Source organism: Chaetodon auriga, chromosome 14 (genome assembly GCF_051107435.1).
Source record: "Chaetodon auriga isolate fChaAug3 chromosome 14, fChaAug3.hap1, whole genome shotgun sequence".
Taxonomy (NCBI): Eukaryota; Metazoa; Chordata; class Actinopteri; order Chaetodontiformes; family Chaetodontidae; genus Chaetodon; species Chaetodon auriga.
The window spans coordinates 6,086,610-6,109,886 of NC_135087.1; the positions used below are offsets into that span (position 1 = coordinate 6,086,610).

Below are 23,277 nucleotides of genomic sequence, written 5' to 3' on the forward strand. Positions count from 1 at the left end.
GTGTGCTCCAATTGATTGGCCGCTTGCCATGTCCATCCATTGACCCGTTCAATTGCTTTACTTTTATCTGTGAGGCCATTCTGGTCCCGCTCTGTTATTATTCATGCTGCCGTATCTCTGGGAAACTTTGTGGAAATGACTGTCTGCGATCACAGGAAGCAGTTTCGCTATCTGTCCCTGAGGTCCAAACCGAATTAGGCAGAGGAGCTTTCATGTAGTCCGTTACCTCTGCTCGGAAGCCAGAGCTAAATGAATCTGAAATGAAAGAGCCGGTCTCTCCTGGCAAGTTAAAAAGATTTTAAGGGGTCTTGAGGCAGCCTAATAATGACCTGCATGTACCGTGTTAATCCCTGATTTAAGGTTTAGGTCACGATTTCTGACATTGCACACACTAATGGATGCATCATCAAAAGGGCACTGAGCCGTTTCAGTCGGATATGATGTGATATATTCTAAAAGACGGGCTGACAGTAACTGATTTATGGCCAACATCAGTCAATATTAGCAACATAAAGCAAGCGGGGCTGCAGCAGCAAGAGCAGTCAGTGCATGGCAGTGCTGGAGAGTAACTAAGTACATTTACTCAGTGTGAAGTATTTTCATTTAATGCACCTTCATACTTCTATCTCAGAGGCAAATATTGCACTAAACTACTTTTGTCTGACAGCTTTAGTCACTAGTTACTTTTCAGATTACAGTTCTTCAAAACCATCCTGTGCAGTAAAAAGCACATATCTCTGATTAAGTGTTTCTTTATGGGTTGAGAAAATTCTTCTACATCTTCAGATAAACAAACTAGTTAAAACTCTCTTGGATCAGCTGGAAAACGCATCATCACAAGCTGAAAACAGGCTGTTTTTCTGAGCTCACGAAACTTTTTAGAGACACATGTTTGTCACAGGACAGCAACACTGCACACGTGACGATCCTGTAGAGTGTGATGCATTGCTGTGCATTAAACTACACATATATAAAGTGGTTAAAATCATCACACCCTTAATGCAGCAGTATTATAGTAAAACACTGTCAGGGGGCGTTTTTCTGCATGTTAAGTACTTTTACTTTTGACACCTTAAAGCAGCATTGTGCAACTATATTACGCTACAATAAGAGCTTCAGAGTCATTTTGATGCTACACTGAGTTGTAATTGGGAGAATGGTGCCTTTTCTTTCCCGCTCAGCGCCTCAAACACCTGTTCTTTCACTGTTTAACTTGGATTGAGTGGATACAGTCTCCTGCAAGAAGGAACTTTACGGCACTACATTACACCAAGTTTAGTCTTCAGCTGGCTATGAGAAGAAGATAACTCTGTATTCTCAGTACGGACATCACGGCAGAGATGAAGAGGAAGCTGACGGAGGAAGAGAAAAAGATTGAGTGACCGAGCAAGAGGCCGGACAAGAGTAAATCTTGGCTTTCTGTCGTTGGCGAGAGAGGGAATTACACTCTGAAACTGGAGGGGCGCCAGGCCGCAGGAAATACTAATACTTCTTTCATAATGTTGCTGATAGTATTTACATACTTTTACTTAACTGAATGCAGGACTTTCACTTGTAGTGGAGCAGTAGTACTTTTATTTATTTCTAAGTAAAAGATCTGAATACTTGTTCCACTGCTGGTGTGCTGAAGTGAACTAATGATGTTATTTCTTCATTCAAGCGTCACGTGGTCTCACTTTAACGTCACCTCTCCTCTCGCAGTGAGAGCCATGGGAAGCTGACGGTTTTCTCCATGAAGGCCATGCTGGCAACAATGTGTGGAGGGAAAATTGTGGACAAACTACGCTGTAAGTTCACGTCTGAGCACCGCACACGTGCCACGTCAGGAGATGTGTGTCTGTGTGTGTGTGTGTCTGTGTGTGTGTGTGTGTGTGTGTGTGTGCGAGCTGCATTTTTAGCAGCTCATTCTGAAATCTGATGTCATGGCTACCTGCGCGTGCCAGGCTTACCTGATACAGAAACTACCTTCATGTAATTGCTGGAGTCAAACACACAGGGGCACTGTTGGAACATGCATGCAGAATTAATTTGCCTTAAACGTGCATATTTTAACTCTGTGGATCAATAATAAAATGCGTGCACAGAAATGTCAAAAGCCCGCTTTGCCCTCTGTTTCTACCGAGAATAATAAGCTTGACATTTGCTCTCTCTCAGATATTTTCTCACAGATCTCTGACTCGAGTGGAGTCATGATGTTTGCAAAGTTCGATCAGTTTCTCCGGGAGGTGCTGAAGCTCCCCACGGCCGTGTTCGAGGGTCCGTCTTTCGGATACACGGAGCATTCAGTGCGGACGTGCTTCCCTCAGCAGGTATGAGGAGGGTATTTGAACGCCCCTTCTTCTCCTCCTTCTTCTTTTAACCTGTCGTTGTTGATACACATATGTGTGTGTTTGTATCCAGAAGAAGATCATGCTGAACACGTTTTTGGATGTGCTGATGGCAGATCCTCCCCCTCAATGCCTCGTGTGGCTACCGCTCATGCACCGACTTGCTAATGTTGAAAATGGTAAGATGTGCACATCAGAACTTCAGCGTGATACGTTTTGCATCTTCTTGTGTTTAATTTTAAAAGTGACATTGAATTTCTCTCCCTTCAAACTGTGTTTTCCAACTAGAGTGACATGTACAACAAAGTATATGTCCACATATGGGTACTTAAAAGGAAAATAAACACACAAACAGGATTATAGATGAGTGTGAGTTTGATCTTCAGTATATTCATCATTCCAGTAATCATCAAGCCTGCAGGTATAAGAGCCACAGGACACAGTTTTCACCACACTGACTCAGATGTAACACCTGCCTGCTATTGAGCAGAAGTATTCTCATCCTTTACTTTAGTAAAAGTACCAATACAACAATGTACAAATACTCCTTTGCAAGTAAAAGTCCTACATTATATACTTAAAGTACCAAAAGTACTGGTTCTGCCCAGAAATGTCTCCTGTCAGTGATACACTTTTATTATGTTACACGATGAGAGTTTTAATACTGATGCATCAGTAAGTAAACAGTTACTGTGGTTTAGCTACCTCAGAGGCTGTTTACTTTTACTCTTTACTACTATAAAAAAAAAAAAAAAAATCTGAAATGTATTACACTTAAGTACATTTGTAATACAGTTACAATAAAGTACACTTTTTATTAAGTACTTTGAAATACCACTTTAAGTACTGCAGAACTAGGATATACTTTCAAACATACTTTAAATGAAACACAAAAAGTAAATGTATACTTGTAATGACCTTTTTATGCTTAAATTATATTTCCGATACATTGAAGTATACTTGAAGTAAACTACTTTTTGACCTGACTTAACAAGGCAGTTAAAGATGATCATGTGTTTTTTTATTTTAATGCCAAATCTTAATCTGTAAAGTAACTCTGTCAGATCAATGCAGTGCAGTGAAAAGTGCAGTATTTCCTTCTCAAATGTAGTAACATAAAATGGAAATAGAACAGTCCCTTAAAGTCTTAAGTACAGATCTTGAGTAAATGTACTTAGATACTTTCCTCTGCAGCCGTGTGTCATGTAGAGAGTGACGGGCGCCGCTGCCTTCAGATTAACCGTCAGCAGATGTTTTTGTCGTGAAGAAGTCTCTGACTGAACGTCCTTCCTGCTTGTTTGTCACCGCTCAGTCTTCCATCCGGTGGAATGTTCATATTGCCGGAGCGAGAGCATGATGGGTTTCCGGTACCGGTGCCAGCAGTGCCACGGCTACCAGCTCTGTCAGAGCTGCTTCTGGCGTGGCCATGCCAATGGTCCCCATAGCAACCAGCACCAGATGAAGGAGCACTCGTCTTGGGTAGGTCAAAGCCCCGATCGCTCTCGGTCTCACACTGCCTTGTTCCCCTTTCTAAACAGTCTAAACGTCAATACGTGTGAGAGAGTGTGGGCTGACTTTACAGCACAGCAGACTGTTCAGCCGCCTCCCTGCATTTCCTGTCCTCTCACAGCCATCCAACACGGATTTTATGGGGTTTTAGTCATTTTGGAAAATTAAATTGTATTGATTGAATCTGCCGCGTCGCCGCATTTCCCCCAAAGCTCCATCATTATGCTATAAATCGAGACAAGGGAAGTCACAGGCTCCGGATCCCAAATCCAATTCCCGTCCCACTCGGTTTTCTCGGCGAACAGAATGAAGCACAAAACACTGTAATGTGGAATATATCACCAAGGTTAGGCGGATGAATCCGTTCTGGATGTTCCCCCACTTCTGTGACAAATTGGTATAAATTGGAAATGTCAGTGAAATACATGTGTGACGCTGCTGTCCGTCCGCCGCCGTTCTGATGAGCTGGCAGCGTTAGCGGCCATTTCGCTCGCTGGGACAGAAAAATGGCTGCTCAAACAGGATGGAGGCCACTGCTGTGTACTCAAGCAGTCTTTGAGTACCACTTGAGTCATACTTGAAGGGTAAATAGTTGCTAAATTTGCACAAATTCTTACAAACTCTAACCGTAAGTCCACCAGTCAAAATCAGGATTCATGAGCATTAAAAACACTCCTGCAGTACAATTGTATTATATCACAGATGTGTTGAAATATACTTAAATATACTTGAAATGAAGTGAAATTAAAGTACACTTTAATTAAGCATACTAACAGGGTATTACAAAGGACTTTAAAATAAGTACACTTTAGGTACTTAAGTACTCTTGATTACTATTAAAAGTGTCTGTCAAGCATACTTTAAATTAAGCACAAAAAGTCAAGGTGTACTTGTACTCACCTTCCTATAAATGATACTTCTAATACAGTAAAGTATACTACTGTATGGAGATTTTAGGGGGAATAGTCCTTTAAGAACAGTTCTGTTAAAACTTTTAAAATAAAGCTTTACTCACTGATTATTCGGTTTTTTCCGTAACGGTGGCTCATGCCACACTGATCGTGCTGCCTTTAAGGACCTGCAGCGTCTTACCTCAAATTAATTCATTAGTCTGTGTTTTAGTTTGTGTTTCACTGGAGTGTTAAATGAGAAAACTTCTTGCAGAGACTTTATTTCTGGAGAGTTTGGGCCTGTTTTTTTTTTGCAGATTTGACAGATTAGACACTGAAACTGGTGATCAGCGACGATCAAATATAAAAGTAAAGTTACAGTATAGTCCGTTAAATAATGATTATAGGAGTAATGTTTTGGTATAGTTATGCCACATGCTGTAATTGGCAGTTTTTGACTTTTAATTAGTGTTCACATCAATATCTATATTGAGATTATGAAGTGGAAACTCTGGGGAAAATGTGGTTAAGCCCATATTAATGTGTACGGCCACCGTTTGGTTGCCTCATGCACCAAACTCTGCGACCACACAGCTGTCTTCAGGTGACGTGAGCGCAGAATAATGGGCTCGTTGCATTGCAGTGAGTCAGCTGCTGAAACTGCCCGTGGAGTCGCAGCTTCAAGCGCATCCTGAACATGCACAAAGTGCTGCTGATGCACACTTCTGACACAGTAAAACAAACAGTTGACCTAGTTATGTAAATCACCTCTGCAGCGGCTTAAACCTGTTTCTACTATTCCAACACGGCGACAGCAGCGGATTCAAGGTGACAGAGCCTTTGTTTGTCCTGCCCTCCTCACAGAAGTCTCCGGCCAAAAAGCTGAGCCACGCCATCAGTAAATCTCTAGGCTGCGTCCCCATCGGAGAGCCGCCACATCCTGTGTTCCCCGAGCAGGCTGAGAGACCACAGGAGCTCACCCACACTGTGTAAGTGCCGCCCTCAAAGCATTTGTTTCCAATATTTGTGCCATTAATGAGGGGAAACCCGACCGATTTGTTGATTAACAGCACAGCAGGGCTCAGTGTGCTCATGATCTATAGTCTGTTCTTGTCATGTAACCGCCTCCATCTTTCCATCTCGTCACCGCTGCATGGCTGATAGAGTGCCATCTCCCTCAGATGTCAGGCCCGTGATTATTTGCTAACGTGGACGAGGTGATAAACGGCGGCGGATCAGCCGTTAAGAGCGCAGTCGTCCTCATCAGTCTGCCGGCAATGAAACGGGGCCGATGGTATAAATCTGACGCTCCACGCGCTTTGAGGCTCCTGGAAATCATTACAGGAACTGCATTATATTCTGCCGCTGCCTTAAACCCCGCACACTCATTTACATTTCAGCTGAAAAATAGTACGATTTCCATAATCAATCCCACCACCGAGACGCATCCACAGAGCGCCACGTCGCTGAGGTCACTTCGTATTTTCCTCATCAGCGTTGCGCCTTTTGGCCTCCGCTAAGACAAAATCTAATAATGTCTCAGATTAAAAAAGTGATTTACGATTTTGCTTGTTCACGGCATGAAGGGGATCACAGGAAATATCTCATTTGAGCTTTCAACATTTCTCATGGCGCATTTCATAACACAACCCCGCTTCACATTCCAGTCACGACCGTGAACCTAAGCTGTCAGTATATGCTTTTGCTGCTGGCGAGTGTCAGCGAGTAACTGATAGCGAGCGACATCACGGGGGGGGGGGACCAGCTCAGCGGATGCCAAGAAAAACAGACACACCGTAAATACATCAGCACGATTTCCTGTTTTACTGCCTGATAGATACCATCATCTCTGGATCCGCTCTCACATCCGGCCCATTGGCAGGAGGATTTTTCTGCATTGAGCCCAAACTTATGCATTTAAGATGAAGTTTACATCTGCATAAATTTACAATTCGTCACAACGAGCAGAATCAGCTGTCGACCTGGATGTTTCCCTGCAGCTGAGAGATGAGGCGATTGCATTAGCCGGGGCGGTATAGGCCGTGTAGCATGAAATTACATCACACAAGTAGATTAATATTGATTGAAATAATATTTGTGGCTAAACTGCTTTGGATTATATCTCTCCAGCGCCCTCGGCGAGCAGTAATCCGTGTCAGGTTTTTTGGGTCGTTTTTACGATGTTGATTATTTCAGAAGATGGACGCCCAGAGAATATTGAGTTCTGTCCGGTTGGGGCTTTTGGTTATGATGGATTTTATAGCACAGAGGCCTTTTATTGTCATTATTTGCCTCAGAAAGGTTTTTCCAAAACCATCTGTGTCTGAAGGGTCCCGCTTCAGTGTTTTTAGTGTACAAAGATATATTAGCAGTGTGCAGTGAAGTGCTTCTACTCAAGTACAATTTTGTGTATTTCCATTTTATGCTACTTTATACATCTACTCCTCTTCATTTCAGACGGAAATGTACTTTTTACTCCAATACATCCAGACAGAGTGACTATTTACTTTTCAGATTAAGATTTTACATTAAAAGACACATGATAAGCTTGTGAAATACAATGTAAGTGCATAACCTACAGTGTATTTGTACAACATTTTTGTCTTGTGACCAGGTTAGCTGAGACAGAATTTCGTTTTCCTTCTTACTTCTCCCATTAATCATCTGTTAGATTTCTCTTGTGACTCTTAGCAGGGAGACAAACCCGTAGTTTAGGAACCACTGGACTGAACTGCATGTAAAATATGCTAATTATATGCAAATAAGTTAAAACTAGCTTCATCTCAACCAACAACAGTAGTAAAATGCTGCATTCATGCACCAGTGTTAACAACTTAATAATGAAATCCAAATGATATACCACTTACAGGTAGCAGAAAAAGTACTTTTACTTTTGATACTTCAGGTAAATTTTGCTGATAGTACCTCTGTACTGAAGTAGAATTTGAATGCAGATGTTTTGTTTGTAATGAAGTAGTTTTAGGTTGTTGCCATGATGCTTTTACTTGAGTAAAAGATCTTCAATCACGGGCGATTAGACACAGCTAGCAATATATATGCACACACACACACACACACACACACACACACACACTTTTCTATATATTTTATCTTATATAGATCAAGTTTTGGGGTAGAAATCCTTGTCACTGTGTTTTCCTGTAAGACTTTAATGGACAGAGTGCATTCTCATGCTCTTGCAGATGGCATTTCAAGGTTGGTGGCACTGTGTGTGTGTGTGTGTGTGTGTGTGTGTGTGAGAGAGTGTGTGTGAGAGTGTGTGTTCACTGACTTTTAGGATAATGGATGTGACTGTTGACCCCTGAGAGTTGTTTGTATGTCTCTCTGTCTCTATTGTTATGTTTAATGCAGGGAAGGTGTTTGCTAAAAGTCCTCGTCTTTGACGGTGGAAAAATGTCTATTTCTGGCTCCAGAAGCGTTTCTGTTTTTATTGCGTGCTGTGATGAAGTAGCGCCTCTCATCAACCGTGCCATGAAAAGATGTTTTTTAAACCTGACAAGCATTCAAAACATGTATTCATCAGCGACTGCTATTCTCAATTTTGGTTCAGGTTTAATGCTTCCATGTTTAACTGCGCACGTCTTCAAACGCAGAACAGATTTTATTGGCAAATCACATCCAAAGAAAATGAACTGCGTCTATTTTGTACACACACACGTCCAAATATCCAGAGTTCAGAATAGGACACATAATTTGAGGATATAACACGTGAAGAATGAGAAAATTGAGTCCATTCTGTTCTCATATCAGTTGAATATGAAGCTGCAGCCAGGAGACAATTAGCTTAGCTTAGCATATTAGTTGATAACAGGGGTAAACAGCTAGCCTGGCCCTGCCCGAGCGTAACAAAAACCACCCACCAGCACCTCTAAAGCTCACTTATTAAACATTAGGCATTGATTAAACCCCTAAAAAGTCTTGAAACAGGGGGAAACAGCTAGCGTTGCTCTTTCAGAAGCTAATGAAATTCATGTTCAAGCACCTCTAAAGCTCAGTAACAAGTTAGATCTTGAGATCACAGCTAATGTCTGTGCATTTGGTGCATGAGCTGTTTCAGTCGAAACAAACACACAGTCTGAAGTGTGAACTGATGCAAGATGAAAACTGGTTTCACTCTCTGTCTTAGCACACCTTTAGAAGTGCTGGCAGGTAAATTTTGTCACCTTTGGACAGAGTCTGACTGGTTGTTTCCCCCCGATCCAGTCTTCATGCTACGCTAAGCTAACTGGTTGCTAATGGTGGCTTCATACTTAACGGACAGAAATGGGAGTGGTATCATTCATCTCATCTTCGTCTTTGAACGAGCATAATTCCCACAAAGTTTAAATCCAATATACCAGTTGTAAATCTTCTGCACTCTTTGTACCAAGAGACTTAAAGAAGAGCTGGCACTAATGGAATAATTCCCATTTGTAAACGGTCCATTTCAGAGAAATTATGGTTGAATACAGTGATTTTCCGCCTACCATTCCCATGCTGATTTCCCTGCTGGCTGCAGAAATCCTCCCTCAAACCGGATCCTTCAGATAATTAGTCACAGGAAAACTGCCAAGCCTCCAATTTTATTTTACATTGACTTCATTTTATTGATGATACATAACAGAGAGAGAAATGTGCTGTTGGCAGTCTAAAAATAGCGCAGCTCGTTGCCAATCCTGACGAATGTCTGTGAGTAGGTGTTATTTAATGTAGTGAACCACAAGCATCCACCAGCGTGGTCTCTCAGGTGTGTGCGTGCTAGCGTGAGGCTGACGAAGCGCCTGTGAGTGAGTAATAATGGCAGAATCAGGGTAGAGCGTCGCGTTTGATCACAACTCCCAAATCGAACGGACATGAGTCTCCCAGTCGGCCAACCTCTCGCACCGTCTTCAGACAAAGTGAAGCTATTCTGATGCTGTTTTGAAATATTTACTGGCATCTGAAAGCAAAGACTAACAGCGAGCTGAGCTGTGAATTTCTCCCTCCACTCAAACTGTCAGCGAGATTCTTGGGGATTTGTGTTTTGGAGAGGAGTTATAGGTTTGGGACGCACCGTCTGTCTCAGGAACTTTAAATCTTTGATACGGCTTCTTACCTTCAGACTTAGCACCGCTTCTGCCAAAAGACCTTAAGCACGGAAATAGTCCAAGAGTCGAAAATAGGCATCTTACCGTACTTTGCATTAATGCGGAACACACACTATAGCGTCAAATTCTGTGCCATGTTTAATATTTAGCAACCAATTTTCCAGTCTCTCCATAATCCCCAGAAATCCCTCGACATTTTTAAAATACCTTGCTCTGTTTTACATCTTTTTTTATTCTCTGGGTCAATGCAAATTCCATCAGTGTTACTGAAATGGAGAGAACAGGCATGTAATTCACTTTTCTGTGAGCGTGATCCGTTGGGTTTTTATGGCCGAGGCACCGACAGCCTCCCGGGGAAGCGGGAGCACCTTTGCCAGAGAGGAGGATGCCTCATGTTTGCGCATTATTTTTAGCCGAAGGCAGACGAGCATCCGTCGCTGTCAGGAATAAGGTTAATGTGTGCGTATGAAGCTCCGGCAGTCTTAATTTTCCCTGTACCTGTGCCAACCGCAAAGTACAAGGAAAGGGTGGCACATTGTCATTCACTGCACGCAGGTAGCACGAGGCTTAGCGCATTGCAGGCTTTGATCTCTCAGCGCCTAAATGTTGTGTCAATTCACTCCCGTTTGACCTCTGAGGCGCCGGCTCGATGACCGGACCGAGCGTCCTTAATCAGCATCTCCTCAGCCGGCGAGCCACAAGGCTGCAGACGCTGATGTGAGTGAGCGAGGCCTGTTTGGATTAATCCAAATTCTTTGAGGAAAGTGAAATACTTCCGCTGTCAAGCCTTTACATAAGAGGACGCGCTTCTTTATGGCGCCCCGCTGTTCCACTGGAGTTACACTGGTGTACTCGAAAAGCACTGATGATTATTTATAGAAGGAAAGCTGTGAGGAGCTTTGACTTATGTAACTCACTGAAGGTAAAGGGAATCATATGTAAATGCAATTATACTATAGACTGTAGAGGCCACGTTTGTTCCACTTTTGTCTCCTGAAGGGATGAGAGCAGATTTTTCTCTTTACTTTTAGAGGCTGCAGTGGAGGTATTTTGAGCAAATGGCATTTCCCTAATTTCCAGTGTGCGTTCGTGTGTTGGAGAGAGGTGAAAAGACGGAGTCAGAGCAGAGAGCTTCAGAGAGAGACGGAGAGGAGAGAGAGAGCGAGAGAGAGAGATCTACGTCGTCATAAAGTCACGTGACCGTCGAGTTTCCTTGGAGACAGCAGCAGTGTAGTACATTGAGATGCTCGCCTGCTCAGTTGAGGGCAGATTAGGCATCTGGCAGCAGCAGCAGCAGTTGGATGTATTTTGCCAGCCAGACAGGTGCTTTCTCTCCTCACAGAGGTAAGCGTGATGTCTCTTTTGTCTGGAGCTCTTCACCTTCGGGGGGGGGGGGGGGGATTGTTGTAACCTAACGAGCGTTAAATGACAGGTAAACATTTTTCACATGGGCTGCGAGCTTTACTTTGTGCGCACAGTCGGTCTGTGAAGGAGACCAGGAGGCAGCGTGTCCAGGTTTGAGTGGTGGCAGCTGCTTTTTCCTTTTCCTGTTATTGTCTTGTTGCTTGGAAGATACGAATTAGCAGGATTATGTTTGTGCAAATGTCCTCAGAAACAAGAAATTAGGACTGATGAATTACTCATGCAGGACTGTCAGTGGTTTTCTTTTGAGTCTGATTGGCGAGTCCTGAGGGACATTCAAATGTATGAACTAATAAATAATTGCAGCGTCTTTAAAAAGCACACGCTGAACCCCACGAGCATCCACATTAATGCAGGGAATATGTAATTTGCTTTGTGAACAAATAACAAATTATTTGAATACAATTAGCGATCCAGACGTTATGCCGTTTCCCTCGCTGCTCGTTCCTGTTTTGTTTTCAGCAGCACAATAATTCACAGAAAGGAAGACTGTGTTTGCTGTGGAGGCACTTTGTGGCACCGGAGCAGAAAAAGGCTTCCAGTGCCTCGTGCTGATTACTGTATTCTGCACAATGTGGATATAAATAGTTTGATTTCGACCAAAGATGCTGATCGGACAAATAAGCGTAACAGGACACAGTGCTTTACCTTTCATGTGGTAATGAGCGCTTTAAATAAAACAGTCAGTTAGAAGAGAATCGAGGCTGATAACTACAGAGAGATGCTCTGTGCCGATCGGGGAGATGCAACCACAGAGACGTGCAGTGCTGTCGTGAGCGGCTGCTATTTGCCGCGCCGGGCCAAGAGTGAGGCTGAGATCACCTGAGATGTGCTTTTTTGATCCGTTAATGAGGCTCTGTGGTCCGGGGGTTTGGGCCACTGATTCTGCCGCCAGATGGACCCCATTGCTTTGTTTACACTCACAAATTACCTCCCACAATGTCACCTTTCCTGGTTTTTCACAGACTTCCAGTTTAATTAGATTTCTTGTCTGCTGTTGTTGCTCTTGCTCGTGTTAATTAGGTTTCAGCTAATTGCCCTAAAAACATTTAAATCGCAGTTCTCGGAAAAGCAAATTATTTCGCCGCAATTTTAAGTTAACTCGAGTACAACATGTTGCCTGGTTTGTGCAGCACGCTCAGAAGTTTATAACGACCCCCCCCCTGCTTCGCCTCTTATCCTCTTTTGTACAGTTGGATTAAATTGCAGTGAGGATCGCTGATTCATGATTACTAATAAAATGCAAATGCCCTCTACTCCACTCCCTGGTGACAAGCACCACAGGCCTCTGCAGTGTAGCATTAAAGACCTCTAATCTTGTCTTTTAGTCAGCCGAAACCAGTGGCCAACAACATGAACGACACAATGCTCATGTCCTCTGGGGCACCTACTCCTACCAAAAGGTAAGCACCCCCCTCCCCCCCCCGGCATCGTGCACAATGCCTTTATGAAGCTATTATTCTGATGATTCCACAGAATTAGTTTCGCTTGTGTGATTATCACCTCTGATGCATTCTGTAAGGATGACAAAACGTCACTTGAAGTTACACCCGTGCAAAGTAAGTTCTCCTAATCACGCAGGATTCACTCTGTGCTCAGAATAGGCGACAGATTCTCTCTCATCAGCAGAAATAACAAGAATAGCGCAGCAAATCAGACTACAGATGTTATTTGTTCCCTCACACTTGACACACATTTTTTTTTTTTTTTTTTTGTGCATCTGAGCAGCATGCCCTTGTGAGTGTATTTTTAGAGAAAAATTTGTTACGCTGTCATGAAGAATATGTGAGCACTCCTACTTAAAGGGTTGATTTGACAAATAGATCATGATAGAACTGGAGCTTTATCGTGTAAGCAGAGAGCAGGCGAGGGCCCCGTGAAAGCAGCCTAATTGTCCTCTCATTACAGCCCCTCTCAGTTAAAGGCCACTTCCATTATTATTTACTCAGAGTGGTAATGAACCACTGTGGTTATGAATTCGATAATGGAGAGCACTCTGCGGCGGCTCTAACGTTATTGCACTTTGTCCTGCATGTCTGCGCTGGGTGAGTTTTCCTTTTGTGTCTCTCTCTATCGCATCTTTCTGGCAATTTGTGTTTGCAAGATGGGACTGCTCAGGGACTCAGGACGTCCCACGGCACATTAGCAGGGAAGAGACGTCACTGTCTGCTGTACAGGAGGAATAGAGGTGTGCATGTGTCGCTGTTTAAGATCAGCTGTTTGATTGATATCCAGACAAAGTCTCGGATTCAGGAGGAGCTTGAATGAAGTCTGCAGCTGTTTCTTTCCGCTTGTGCTCTTCTGGGCCGGGTTATCATACATTACTACACCAAGGACCCAGGCAGCTGAAGGGCAGCATGCACACTGTAAAAAACGTCCATCACAGCAGCACCGGACCTTCAAACATGTTTGTTTTAAAATGAAAATCTGCTGATATTCCTTTAATCCTCTCTAGAAATTGATGTCCCGTTTTGAACAAAGTGTTATTCTCTAACCTGGCTGCATGATTTCCTTTCTGTGTTGAGGAAAATGAACAACAAAACAATCAATACCAGATTAAGTTTCGTGCCGAGATGAACATTTTGTGCAGCGCAGCCTTGTCTCCGCGGGCTGGCCGTATCAAGATCAGAGCAGGTTTGAAGGAAGCTGACAACATGGGGACACCCGAGGCGGTAAACGATGCCTTGCATCCAGACCCGTGGAGGTCAGCGGAAGATCACGTGTTGCAGCATGTACCAGAGCACGGCGACGCTCTCCGGAGGTTTGTTTCATGGTGGCGGTAATGAAGAAGCCTGATAACCTTTGTCTTGACATTTTGCTCTGTGAGTCAGAGCTGCTTTGGGAAGATGTCATGCACTGAAGATGCTGTTGCCTTGGGGGGGCATAACAACTACAAAGCTGCCATATTTAGGGCAGAAATTGCGCATTAAGCCACCGTGACGCTTCCAAAATAGTTTGTGTTGAGAGTGAGTGTGGGCACCGGTAGATAAGGTGTTGAATGAGGGAAGGGAGGAGGCTTCACTTCGGTGAGGCTGCAGAGAACAGAGGGCCGGTTCCTGCCGGCTCTCACTGTGTCACACTTGGATTGTACATATTAATCTATTGTTATAATTACCAGGCACTTGCCCGCCTGCTTTCACATGAAGGGCCGATGAGTCAAAGATGCTACCACTGAATAATGCAAAGCTCCTTGTGGCTCTGTCTCAGTTCAAGAGCCCTCAAACTGAAAAGTAGCACCAGAGCCGTCCTTGTTTGTTGACCCTTTCAGAGTCCATGTTTTATCAGAGAAGAAATACACTCGTGATTGTGGGCCAGTGAGTCAAAACTCAACGCGCTCCGGTTGAAAAATCGTGCGTGTTGTGCTTCCAGCCTCCATCACAGCGAGCTCGCTGATACTGTCTGCTCTGCTGACATGGCATCTGCTCCCTCCCACCTCGCCCTCTCACAGACAATCGCTCACCACTAGCCGGTCCTCCAAGGGCGAACCGCAATTTATTACCTGTTAGTCATGCAGAACCCGGCTGCAGAAGATAAAATTGAAAAAAAGAAAAAGGAAACGCCGTCTTGAGCTTGATGAGTTTTAATTCCGAGTTAACTGACACTTGACCAAATGTGAGTGAGCTGGAACAAACCTGATAACAAAATAGGTTAAACACCTCAGAGAGCTGCAATGATTCAGAATAATCATTTTACAGATTTTCAGTGGAATTGCATTGAAATGAAAGAGTGATATTTTGTTACCATTTTACCAAATTCTGCCATAAAAACAAACGATTACAAACTGATTTTGATTAAAAACGAACAAAACAAGTTATAGAAAGGTTTGTTTCACGCGTGTGAAGAGTTTTGTCTGGCATGATGCATAAACATGGGACAAAGCATTAAATATTGATTTAATAACTTTTACGTACATCAAGTCGCCCTATTCAGCATTGATAAGCAGTATACAAACAGTACAAACAAACTACATACAATGTAGTTGTATGCAGCTATGAAGATGCTACGAAGTGTTACTAATGTGCAGTATTTGTCATTAATGTTAGAGCTCAGCCGAGGAGGCCGTCATTAATATTTACATCATGTCACAAGCTGCTCGTCCATGACTAGTGCACCTAATTTAGTAGCTTTATTCAATCGGGTAGTCGCACTGAGGTCAGTCATCAGTAGCATCAGATCATACAGCTTTAAAATGTCGCAGTGGAGAGAAAGAATCTGTCTGCAAATGACGCTGACGAGGCAAAACACAGACTATATTGTCTTTGAACTGTTTCCAATTGAGTATACCTCAAAAAGTATTAGCGAGTTAGCATATTCTGTTTTATTTATGTTTTGCAAAGCATCCCAACTTTTATGGAATTAGGGTTGTATGAATGTGTCTTAATACACATCAAATTTAGAAAAAATATTGTTATTTATATCAGGATGTGGATTCCAGCCATATTGCCCGTCCTAAACATCCACCATGACTGCTGCAGGGCCAGTCGGAGACAGCGTGCGTCATCCCTCCAGATGTTCAAGACGTTTGGACCTCTGGCCTCAGAGCGCAGCGTTTGAAAAGCTCCATGTTTGGAGCCAAAATAGGACCGATGGTGTCTGAGCTATTGTGTTTGAGTAAAAAAATGGTGCTATCTTCAAATGCATGATAAAAATAACAGATGCCTGGGAAAGATGCCAGTTCAGGAGGGCTTGAAGGCAGTTCATGCATCCTTGTCCAAAACCTGGCACAGACCGTCAGGTGCTGCCAGGAAACTCCCTGATGAAGCAGAGGAAGGAGCAGCTTCTCCACCGATAGCCCGAAGATCCAGACATGCAGTCCGGCTCCGAGAGACCTCGAAGGGTCGCAGCATTTCCTGAGAGGCTGCCTGATGTGCGTTAATACCTTACTTAAATCCTACAAGAACCCTCAGGCTCTTTCTATGCTTCAGCCTGAGGACGAGGCTGTAAATTATTTAGAAAGCGTCCCATTTAACAAGACATTTCTTGACATTTTCCTCCAAATAAGTGCGATGACATGTCGGTGGAGTGATTTCGCTTTCATCCTCGTGCAGACCAGATGAATGTTTTTTGAGTCGCTGACACAATCTTGAAACGAGCCGAATGATCCGCCGACTACTTCAAGATATCATCACCGGGCTGAGAAAACCCTCGAAACAAGCGAGGTGGGAGCTAAAATAATCTCATCACACTGACAGCGTTTTTTATCAGCTTTGAGGAAGATAAGATTTTAACACAAATGTCGATTAGAGGGCCGGTTTGCAGTGTGTGTCTGGGCCCGGGTAGCCAAAGCTGCAGGGACCGTGGTTGTTCATGCAGCAGGGTTTGAAGCCAGATTGGGTTTAATGGTCTTAATCATCGCTCGCTCTCCAGTCAGAGTTAGATAGCGCCCAGCACCATTTCAGCTCTCCTTCACTCTTCATTGCAGTCTGCCGGCCGAGTAGGGACAGCATATGTCGTGTCATCTGTCGGCGCCATATGCCACGCCCATGATCTCTTAAAAGTCTCATGCCTTATTTGACATTTCCAGTCAGTGATGAAATGGGCAGAACGGGCTTTGGCACAGTCACGAAGCATTTGGCATGCAGCATCCTCGCTTATTCATCTCAGTTCATTGTTACGACCAATTATCTCAGGCTGTCTATCAACAATGGAGTCAAAGCCAAGTGTCACATATGAAGGTCACCTCAATTAGAAATGGTTTTTGCATGCAAATTGTTTAACAAAACCCACTAAATACAGACTTACGTAAGAGCTTCTAGTGTTTCTGTATATGTGTGTGATGTGTTTCTCCGTCTCCGACTTTGGGCAGTGTCTTGGAGAGTCCCAGCCGGCTAGATGAAGAGCACCGCCTCATCGCTCGCTACGCTGCCCGCCTGGCGGCCGAGGCGGGCAACTCCACAGTGAGTGTCCCGCAGGATGCCCCGCGGCGGGCTTCAGTCAACCTGCATTTCATATTTAATGCTCTGACAAGTTATTGTTAGACACTCCGCTTTGGCCCAAGAACTTAGACGCTGAAGCTGCAGTGTGAAGGCTGCTCTCATTGTAACACTCAGCCATGGATGTGTTTTCAACGCAAGTGAAAGGGGAGAACTTATTTTCTGCAAGTTTTTGTTTGATACGGTTAAAATAAGAATTTCCCGCCATCTGCTGAAACGTGGTTAAGCAAAAATTGATCACTAACCACAGAAACATTGTTTTTCCTGTGACTGCTTAACGGTGAGTCACATATCAGTGAGAAAAAAGGAAAATTGTGCTCGATCACGTGCAATCCGAATCCAGCACTGGAATGGCGGACCCCGCCACTACCATAAACACACTGTATACAAAGGTAATTACTGAATGTTTACACATTAATGGTTATTAAAGATGATAAAATGTATCAAAAATGTCGTTTGACTTCATGAAAGTCTAACTGTGAAGCCCTAGAAGTCTTGGTTTCAGATTTAAAGTATTTCTTCAAATATTCATGACTAAGTATGCACCATCAAAGTAAGTTCATTTTTTTGATTGACAGTGACCAAACAACCTACCAACTGTTCCGGGGTTGCGTTTCATGACTCACGTTGAGCTCCTCTACAGCTTGGATCAGCATGTACTCCTTCAGTTACATCATGAATATTAACAGCTGCGTAGGAATATATGTGATTCTTTGCTAAGAAGTCAAAGGAGCAAACTTTTATACTTAAAACTTTGAGGGGAGACGTAAACTACGACTCCCATGGTGCACTCTGGCGAGAAACAGCCAATCACGTGTGTGCTAAACTGATATTCACTCCCTTTTTGAACCAAGAGTTTTGATTTGCGCCTCTGATTCGTCTCTATGGCCGTGGCAGCTGAGGCTCATGGGTATTGTAGTATTTAGAACCATCTTGTCAAAATGACAGACAAAACATGATTTCTCAAGTTTTTCAGTGAGAAAAAAGAAGAAATCTCTCACGTGAAATGACCAAACCTGACCTAAAGCAGAAAACGTTCACGTCGGGGTCGTTTGGTTTTGTACTGCAGTCTGACTTTCTCACGGAGGGATGAAGGAAAGCTGTGGCGAGCTTGTTACGAGAATCAGTGTTACAATCAGCGGCAATTACTGCCCACTGTGGTCAGAAGTCAGCTGCTGGTGTTTGACTTGTGTTCCTCCGCCGTTGTTGATGATAATTTTGTTTTTCAGCAACAATGTCCTCCATCGGATCTGAGTTTCAACTTCGATGCCAATAAACAACAGAGGCAGCTGATTGCAGAGCTGGAGAACAAAAACAGGTATAATTTGAATGATTTGAACAGCAGCCCATCAGGAGGTCAGTATTTCTTACTGATTGGTTGGTTTGCAGGTTGAAAGTGACATAAAGTTCAGATTAGTTTACTTTGGTACTGTAATTAAATATAGTTCCAAGACACTTTACTGCACTTGAGCATTACTTTTGTAATTATGTTTTTACTTCTTTTTTCATGCCACTTTTATACTTCTAGTGCATAACTTTCAAAGTGTAGAATCAGTAAGTTGTGGTTTTAACAGGGCGGTTATGTGCCGTTAAATTCCTGATACCTCGGTGGAGAGTAACTCGATATATGTACGTATAATAAAACACTATGAAAGCAGTCGTTCACCTTTGTTACTGCAAGTAAATGTTGCTGATAATACTTGTGTACTACATGAGCTTTAGAATGCAGGATCTTTACTTCGGAGTATTTTTACTTTGTCGTATTACTGCTTCAACGTAAAGAGTCTCGGTATTTCTTCCACCGCTGTTGTTCAGTTAGCTGATTGATTTATTCAGGGAGATCCTCCAGGAGATCCAGCGGCTGCGTTTGGAGCACGAGCAGGCCTCTCAGCCGACCCCAGAAAAGGCCCAGCAGAACCCCACGCTTCTGACCGAACTGCGGCTCCTCAGGTATCATCCCTGCTGCTCCACCACCACCACCACCACCACCACCACACCTCTTATACAACCCTGATTCCAAAACAGTTTGGGTGCTCTGTAAAGCATTAATAAAGCAGAATTTCTTCATTTACTAATCCTTTTTGACATGTACTCAACTGAAGACAGTACAAAGACAATATATTTAAAGTTTGAGCTTATCAGCTTCATTCACTTTTAGAAATATTTGCTCATTCTGAATTGAATTTGATGCATGTTTCAAAGTTAGGACAGGAGAAAGTAAAGACTGGGAGAGATGTGGAATGCTCCAAAAACACCTGTTTGGAACATTCCACAGGTAAACAGGTTGAATGGTAACAGGTGATAGTGTCATAATTGGGTATGAAAGGGGCATCCTGGAAAGACTCAGTCGTTCACAGGTGAGGATGGAGCGAGGTTCACCACTTTGTGAACACATGATTGGATGAAGGATGTTACCACATGGGCTCAGGAACAGTCCATAAAACAGCTGTCAGTAAACATATTGTGTTTGTAAATGATTGATTCTGTTTTTATTTACGTTTTACGCAGCGTCCCAGCTTTTTTGGAATCGGGCTGTAAGAGCATCTGTTCCTGACAACAGGGAGAAAGAGCCATATATTAACAGAATCAAGTAGTAAAACCACTTCAGGCTGTTGTATTTATGTGGGCTGGGCTCATTCTTCACGTAGAAATAATGGCTTGCTAATTCAAGGGGATGTTTTTGAATTAGCTTCACCAGCAGCAGCGTGGGCATTTGTCATGCTGGCAGGCTGCTGAGAGCCTGAGGTTCAGTTCTGGGAAGAGACACGCTACAACACTTGTTGCCCTGAACGACTCCTTGTTTGTCTGGTCTGGCCTGAATAATGAATCAGCAGGAAGATTCATGCTCAACAGCCCCGACAAAGATTTCGTTTTTTTTATTTATATAGTGTTTTATAACCTAAATTATTGGCTACCCTTCAGTGTTGGTTAATTATATGCAGCACTAGACATGAGTCTGAATCACACTTTCTCAGTTTCACCACCCACACAGTCACTCTTAGAGGATTGTGATGTTTTTTTTAAAAGCCAAACATAGTAATTAAACTGTAAGATAATTGGTTTGTATCACCGAAGGCTATATTTATTCCACTTATTGTTTCTTCCACTTCAATTCGAACATGACTGGTAGCATTTTTCAGCTCACTGAGCCTGTTTGTGACTCAGGTTTTACACCAGAATACGATTACATCTTATTTATTTCACGCCGGCTGTGCTCTGTTTGGAGCATGGATGGACGCCTCTGATGCTGCCTTTATTCAGCCCGGGGATACGTAGCAGAGCAGAGGTGTTTACAGGCTGCAGGAGTTTGTCAGTTTTTGATAGGATGACTCAAAACAGACAGAAGATCGCTCCAGTTTTTCCTCAATCTTTTTCAAAATGCAGCTCCACATGGTGACCACCAGAGGGTGATATTAAGCCAGAATCCTTACTGCTGAGAGATGACCTGTAACCTCTTAATGGTGCTCTCAAACTCAAATGACTTGAAATGAATGAAGTGAAAGTTTCTTGCACGCTGCAGCTGAGCAGTCCTTCCCTGTTCTCATCCTCACACCTGTCACCTGTTAGAGTGAGTGATGTTGCCAGGAAGTGATGTGATAGTCCAGCTTTGTCCTTGCAGATGAAATGAGTCATCGTCACATTAAATTAATAGATGGTCAATTGCACACCTCTCCAGAAACTGTCGTTGCTCCAGGTGGACATTTTTGGTTCATAAAGAGACATTTTGGTGTCAGGTGTCCTGCAGTAGGTTAGAGTTAGAGTTCGGTCACTCACAACTTCATGTTGACCAGTAGTGCAGCTAGGTGAATGTTTAATGTGGGGAAAAGCCTTTTTTCTGGTTCAATATTGTAACCATACCAAAAATAAGTAAATGATAAATTACTGACTGGAGAAAAATTGCAATGGGACAAAAATATTAATTTGTGAGTCAGATTTAGCAGCAACTTAAACATGTTTGGCCTTTATAAAAATGTCTTGTGGGCCTCCCAGCTGGTAGTTTGAGACCCCTTCTTAAACTAAATGTCACTTTTTTCAGTGGCGAAGGAGCCATTGACAGATTAATAACGAAATTGCAACAGGGGCAGTGGTGCAGGTGAAAATACGAGAAAAACAGAACTATACTGGACCTTAATGCAGCGCAGTGGCATGAGGCAATGTCAGGACTCTACATGCATTCAGCAACCAGCATATGTGTGCCTGAAAGTGGTCCTCGAGTTGTTGGACTGAGGTTAATTTGCTTCACAAATATCATCTGTACAAGTGTGAGAAAAAAAATCTACAGGAAATACATGTATTTGTGGAATAGTATGCAAAAATGGCGATGCAGTGGTGAGGCACGGTTTCCAGGCTTTAGGCAGAAATAAGCTAAGCTAAGCATCATCTGTCTGGCCTTACTCGTTCTTTCTGCTGCAGACACAGGAAGGACGAGCTGGAGCGGCGCATGTCAGCCCTGCAGGAGAGCAGACGGGAGCTGATGGTGCAGCTGGAGGGACTCATGAGGCTGCTAAAGGTAAAACAATGTCTAAAAGACATGCATCCTAAAAAAAAAAAAAAAAAAAAAAGGGCCTCTGAATCAGTAATATCCTGGGATGGTGCATAAACACTAAATCCTAAATCTGCCTAAATCGGCTATTCCTCATTAGCATCTGTCAATGCTAATCTTAAAGCTGGGTGGCATGTTTGACGAAATGGGTGTTTGCATGTTTGATTTTTTTAAAACTGAGACGTTGCAGTCTTCTTAAGTTTTGTTAACGTGCTGTATGGTGCATGCAGAAATCCCTTTCTTCTTCTTCTTCTTCTTCGTCGTCTTCCTCTTCTTCCGCTGCTTTAATTCTGTTGCTCTCACTCTTCTTGCCCTCTCTCACTGCTTACCTTTGCTGGCTGATAGGATGAGGAGCAGAAGCAGGCTGTAAGTTGCCCTTAATTCAGTTTGCAAGGCTCAATACGTGGCTCTAGTCTCACCACTTACCCCCTTCACACAGATGTGATTGATGGAAGTTTTTATGATAGATTCTAAAAGGATGTTAGGAAACATAATAGGATTTCACCATCTGAGTAACACTAATCTAGTCCCGCTCCACCACTTCCTTGCTAGCACCACACGCGAGCTAAAACTACAGACTGCGACACAATCTTCAACATTAGTTTTCTCGGGGTCTTGGTCCAAACAAGTTGAGGGAACTGTGTTTTTCTTCGCCCAAATGTCAGGGACCTGTTCCTTTCATCGGCGTTAACAACCTCCCGTCTAATGTGACTGCAGTCTGGCCGGCCATCTGCTGCCTGGCTGCGAGCCATCGACCTGGGCCTGCACCAGTCCCAGAGACACACAGTGATCCTTTCTCTGTGAGATATATCTCTGTATCAGCACAGGCCCCAGTCGCTCGCCCTCACATGGTTCTCATTACCCCTCCATGCAGTAAAGGTGCACTATAGAGAGTACACAGTATAGCCAGCCAGTTTAGGATTTCCAGAAGGTTTTCCTGCCTTGTTTTTGTTTGTTCTCCCTATAAGGATTAAGTTCTTTTGGTCACATCTGTGTCTGTGTTTGTTTTAATAAAAGTCATCTTTAGAGACAAAAAGGCCGTCTCTACCCAAAGCTGCAATCTGTGATTGTAATGCGGCGTCCTCCGCTGAAATGTTGCAGAATTGGCTTTGTTGATGTAGAGATTAATCGGATTTAAGTTGTTTTTCTCTCCGTCAGAAGCCCAGATTCACTCAAGGTTTCCACATGGAGGTTTGTCCAGTATTTCCTGAAAACACGCCGCGTTTGTTGCTAACTGCACCACCAGAAAGATGTTGATTGGTCAGCTCGTATTTCTGCACCTCACTAAGCTCATTAACATGTTTCAAGACCAACTTTCCCAAATTAAACTTTTTAAAAAGTCATGAAAACAGGTATATTGTAAGGGATAATTGGACATTTTGGGAAATATGCTTTGTTGTCAAGCGTCAGATGAAAAGATCAATACCCCTCTCATGTCAGTACAGTAAATACGAAGCTGCTCCCAGCAGTCGGTTAGCGTCCAAATGGAAGAAATCTGCATTTCAGCACCTCTGAAACTCCTTCATTTTCATGTTATATCTTACATCCATCGAGAGTTTGCAGTTC

The 23,277-nt window shown here is 43.2% G+C and overlaps 1 protein-coding gene across 4 annotated transcripts in view; it reads left to right on the top strand.

Moving 5' to 3' along the window:
- The window catches only part of dtnbb (dystrobrevin, beta b), a 35,468-nt gene that overhangs the window by 6,482 nt on the left and 5,709 nt on the right, over positions 1-23,277 (top strand). The window contains exons 6-16 of one of the 4 annotated variants that reach the window (XM_076748024.1): positions 1,702-1,787; positions 2,155-2,309; positions 2,404-2,506; positions 3,640-3,806; positions 5,591-5,715; positions 12,564-12,638; positions 17,042-17,132; positions 18,398-18,486; positions 19,005-19,118; positions 21,582-21,678; positions 22,057-22,077. In XM_076748024.1, coding sequence (XP_076604139.1) covers positions 1,702-1,787; positions 2,155-2,309; positions 2,404-2,506; positions 3,640-3,806; positions 5,591-5,715; positions 12,564-12,638; positions 17,042-17,132; positions 18,398-18,486; positions 19,005-19,118; positions 21,582-21,678; positions 22,057-22,077 — 1,123 coding nt within the window. Of the gene's footprint in view, positions 1-1,701; positions 1,788-2,154; positions 2,310-2,400; positions 2,507-3,639; positions 3,807-5,590; positions 5,716-12,563; positions 12,639-17,041; positions 17,133-18,397; positions 18,487-19,004; positions 19,119-21,581; positions 21,844-22,056; positions 22,078-23,277 lie in introns of those variants that run through there. The other 3 variants (XM_076748023.1, XM_076748025.1, XM_076748026.1) reach the window with 3 other exon arrangements.